This window comes from Chanos chanos, chromosome 9 (assembly GCF_902362185.1).
Source record: "Chanos chanos chromosome 9, fChaCha1.1, whole genome shotgun sequence".
In the NCBI taxonomy this organism is placed as follows: Eukaryota; Metazoa; Chordata; class Actinopteri; order Gonorynchiformes; family Chanidae; genus Chanos; species Chanos chanos.
In genome coordinates this window covers 43033014-43038013 of record NC_044503.1, presented here as the reverse complement: position 1 = coordinate 43038013, position 5000 = coordinate 43033014, and the positions used below count along the sequence as shown (strand labels likewise).

At 46.5% G+C, this 5000-nt stretch overlaps 1 protein-coding gene across 1 annotated transcript in view; it reads right to left on the bottom strand.

The window, feature by feature from the left end:
* The window catches only part of atp1a3b (ATPase Na+/K+ transporting subunit alpha 3b), a gene marked incomplete at its 5' end in the record, with an annotated part of 18023 nt that overhangs the window by 3848 nt on the left and 9175 nt on the right, over positions 1–5000 (bottom strand). The window contains 4 exons of the mRNA XM_030785077.1: positions 1681–1849; positions 3162–3312; positions 3653–3965; positions 4669–4861. Coding sequence (XP_030640937.1) covers positions 1681–1849; positions 3162–3312; positions 3653–3965; positions 4669–4861 — 826 coding nt within the window. The remainder of the gene's footprint in view (positions 1–1680; positions 1850–3161; positions 3313–3652; positions 3966–4668; positions 4862–5000) is intronic.

The window sequence follows — 5000 nt, the reverse complement described above, 5'->3', positions numbered from 1 at the left end:
CTCTATAGAGTAGTGTCAGTCACCACTGGACCATCCCCCTATATACTCTATAGAGTAGTGTCAGTGACCACTGGACCATCCCCCTATATACTCTATAGAGTAGTGTCAGTGACCACTGGACCATCCCCCTATATACTCTATAGAGTAGTGTCAGTGACCACTGGACCATCCCCCTATATACTCTATAGAGTAGTGTCAGTGACCACTGGACCATCCCCCTATATACTCTATAGAGTAGTGTCAGTGACCACTGGGCCATCCCCCTGTATACTCTATAGAGTAGTGTCAGTCACCACTGGGCCATCCCCCCTATATACTCTATAGAGTAGTGTCAGTGACCACTGGGCCATCCCCCTATATACTCTATAGAGTAGTGTCCGTGACCATTGGGCCATCCCCCTGTATACTCTATAGAGTAGTGTCAGTGACCACTGGACCATCCCCCTATATACTCTATAGAGTAGTGTCAGTGACCACTGGGCCATCCCCCTGTATACTCTATAGAGTAGTGTCCGTGACCATTGGGCCATCCCCCTGTATACTCTATAGAGTAGTGTCAGTGACCACTGGGCCATCCCCCTGTATACTCTATAGAGTAGTGTCAGTCACCACTGGGCCATCCCCCCTATATACTCTATAGAGTAGTGCCAGTGACCACTGGGCCATCCCCCTATATACTCTATAGAGTAGTGTCAGTGACCACTGGGCCATCCCCCTATATACTCTATAGAGTAGTGTCAGTGACCACTGGGCCATCCCCCTATACACTCTATAGAGTAGTGTCAGTGACCACTGGGCCATCCCCCTGTATACTCTATAGAGTAGTGTCAGTCACCACTGGGCCATCCCCCCTATATACTCTATAGAGTAGTGTCAGTGACCACTGGGCCATCCCCCTATATACTCTATAGAGTAGTGTCAGTGACCACTGGGCCATCCCCCTATATACTCTATAGAGTAGTGTCAGTGACCACTGGGCCATCCCCCTATATACTCTATAGAGTAGTGTCAGTGACCACTGGGCCATCCCCCTATATACTCTATAGAGTAGTGTCAGTGACCACTGGGCCATCCCCCTATATACTCTATAGAGTAGTGTCAGTGACCACTGGGCCATCCCCCTATATACTCTATAGAGTAGTGTCAGTGACCACTGGGCCATCCCCCTATATACTCTATAGAGTAGTGTCAGTGACCACTGGGCCATCCCCCTGTATACTCTATAGAGTAGTGTCCGTGACCACTGGGCCATCCCCCTGTATACTCTATAGAGTAGTGTCAGTCACCACTGGGCCATCCCCCTATATACTCTATAGAGTAGTGTCAGTCACCACTGGGCCATCCCCCTACATACTCTATAGAGTAGTGTCAGTGACCACTGGGCCATCCCCCTATATACTCTATAGAGTAGTGTCAGTGACCAATGGGCCACCCCCCTATATACTCTATAGAGTAGTGTCAGTGACCACTGGGCCGTCCCCCTACATACCTTTTTTAAACTGCACTTTTACTGGAGTTTTTTTTTATGGTAATGTCTTTTAAGTCTTGTTATGTTTAGTTTAATAAAGTATAATACCTGACCAATCCCTGGTAACACACAGTCAAATCTCATCTTCATATTGTCATAAACCACTTTTTTTTTCACCATGTTTACTGTTTTTCCTCCCCCTGTTTTCTTACCTTCCTCTACTCCAGTGACGATAGAGGCAAAGTTGTCGTCGAGGAGAATCATGTCCGCTGCCTGCTTGGACACGTCTGACCCGGCGATTCCCATGGCAACGCCGATGTCAGCCTTCTTCAGGGCGGGAGAGTCGTTCACACCGTCTCCTGTGACTGCTACGATCGCGCCCTGGCAGGGAGGGATGGAGTCGCACTTAGAATTCTGTCTACCTCTTTGACATGTTTATGCTGAATGTTTATTTGCCTCTTAATATTAATGTAATATTACGAGGCATGAATAAATCTTATGATGTGCATAGTCACTCAGCGGAGCACGCCTGTTCAGTTTAACGGTTCATAATTGGTTGAGTGAGAATCGTCTCCTGTTCCTGTGACCCGATTGGTTGGGGGCGGGGCCTTTAGGAGAGGGGGCGAGGATAGCGCCAGGGGATGAGGAGGGGGCGACGCGATCTAATTGTCGGGAAATATAAAAAGTTGAAACCCAAGTTTTTATGATGTATTTTCAGGAGGCGATGTGAGATATCGTTACTGGTAACTGCACAGAGTCAAATACACAATGAAAGGTATTCGACGGGACGTTTTGTTGGGGCTAACTGAATGTCTTTTAATGCAGAGGCTAACAGTTTGCCAGCCAGCGCATGAAGAAAAAAGAGCTGTCCGCCCTTCCCTTAGGTCGACGGACAGGGGTCGCCAAATCCAGATAGCGCTCCGGGTGACCTGGATAAACCTTAGTGAACTTTCTCTGGACGCCGTCGGGCAGTAGCCTACAGGAGTGACCAGACTGCGCACCGGGGGACCAGAGAGGAAGCATCTTTGGCCGTGTGTCGGCACCTCGTCGCTGTCTGAGCCCATGTCAGCCAGACCCATCAGACGTGCTCCTGTGAGTGACCAGGTCAAGGGGCTTTTTGGCCACCACGGACCGAAGCCTCGCTCATGGGCGTTTTTTTATTTATCTGTTTATCTCTATCTATCTATCTATCTATCTATCTATCTATCTATCTATCTATCTATCTATCTATCGATCTATCTATCTGTTTAATTCTTTGTTGGAAAAATTACATTGCCAGTCACATTGATTTGTTTATTTTTACTCTTGCCTTTGATAAACAGTTGTGATAAATTCTAAAAAAAAAAATATATATATATATATATATATATATATATATCATGTGCTCCATAGTTTTATTGGTTTGAAAGAAGACTAGTAAAGGTAAGCAGACATAATGAACTAAGTAACCTGTAGGAACCAGGAGGAAAGCACGAGATTTATAATGTACAGGACGATGTTTTAGTTTCCTCAAAATGTAAATGTTCCCGTGTTCACATGCTGTTTTTACATATTGCTGTTCAGAGTGATGTCAGATTCTTTACAGTTGATTCTTTACCAAGCAACAGTATGACGTATGTGTGTGTGTGTGTGTGTGTACATGTATGTGTGTATATGTCTGTACGTGTGTTTGTGTGTGTGTGTGTGTGTGTACCTGTCTCTGACAGCCCTCCACGATAATGAGTTTCTGTTGGGGCGAGGTCCTGGCAAAGACGATCTCTGTGTGGTTCCTCAGAATCTCGTCGATCTGTTCCTGAGACATGTCCTTCAGATCTGTGCCATGGATCACACAGGCTTTGGCATCCCTGAAAAACACAGGGAGAGCGTGTGTGTGAGTGTGGGTGTGTGTGTGTGTGTTCATGCATTGGTATCTTTCTGGGGACCAGTAAGTATAATCTGACAAAAAGTGCCTTTGGGGGACCTAAATGCTGGTCCCCACTAGGTAGGCAAAGTTTTTCTAAACTATATTGTTGTTATTGATAAAACAAAAAGTGTCATAAAAAAAACCAAAACATTTCTTTGGTTAAGGTTAATGTCAGGGGTTAAGGTTAGGGTTAGGGTTATGGATAGGTTAGTATTCTTTAGTTACAGGATAATGGGAGTCAGTGTGTGTGCGTGTGTGTGTGTGCGTGTGTGTGTGTGTACCTGGGGTTGACCTGACTAACAGGAATATTGAGGCGGGCGGCGATGTCTTCCACAGTCTCATTGCCCTCTGAGATGATGCCCACTCCTTTAGCGATGGCTTTGGCCGTGATGGGGTGGTCGCCCGTCACCATGATGACTTTGATGCCCGCCGATCGGCACTTGCCCACGGCGTCAGGCACAGCGGCACGTGGGGGATCGATCATCGACATCAGACCCACGAAACACAGATTATCTGTCTGGAAGTTTACATCGTCTGTGTCAAAAGCAAAGCCTTTTGGGTACTGATCCTCCGGCATCAACAGGTGACAGAAGCCTGAGAGAGAGAGACAGGGAGAGAGAGAGACGGGGAGAGAGAGACGGGGAGAGAGACAGGGAGAGAGAGAGAGAGAGACGGGGAGAGAACGAAAGAAAGAGAAAGAGGGAGAGAAAGAGAGAGAGAGAAAAGGACATATTCATTTTGGTTTAACTGGGTACACCATGATAAACAGGACTCATCTGTGCTGTCACACTGACTGTAAAGACACATTGCAATACACTCAGAACACAGAAATGATTCGAAACAAGCACATATCAATGCCTAATGATACAATTCACAGTAAAAAATGTAATCTCTCCCTATCACTGTCTCTAAATAACAGCATAGACCTAACAGGACAGACGTAACAGGGTGGAAGTAACAGGATAGACTGGCAAGGAAGAAATGAGTCCTGCTGAGCAGTGAAAGGAAGACCATATTTTACACACAGCAGTGTACATGAAATTATCTCTTTGTCCTTCATTACCATGTGCTCAGATATGAAGGTACATTATGTCTCTCTCTCTCTCTCTGTCTCTGTCTTTCTCTCTCTGTGTGTCTGTCTCTGTGTCTCTCTCTCTCTCTCTATGTTTCTGTTTCTGTCTCTCTCTCTGTCTGTCAATTTTTTTTTCAATTCAAAGTGCTTTATTGGCATGACAAATAAGGCATTGTATTGTCTCTCTCTCTGTCTCTGTGTCTCTTTCTCTCTCTCTCCCCTCACCCAGTACACGTTCTCCCAGTCCTCCCAGTTCGAGGTAAGCGTTTTGGAAGGCCTCTTTCATCTCTTCGTCCATGGGCTGTTCTTTGCCCTGCAGTAAAATGGTGGAACAGCGGTCGAGAATGCGCTCTGGCGCCCCCTTCATCACCAGCAGGTAGCGGTTATCGTTAGGGTCCTCGGTCTCATGGATGGACAGCTGCAAATGGAGAGAGAGAGATGGAGAGAGAGAGAGAGAGAGAGAGAGAGATGGAGAGAGAGACAGAGAGAGAGAGAGAGAGAGAGAGAGAGAGAGATGGAGACGGAGAGAGAGAGAGACGGAGAGAGAGAGAGACGGA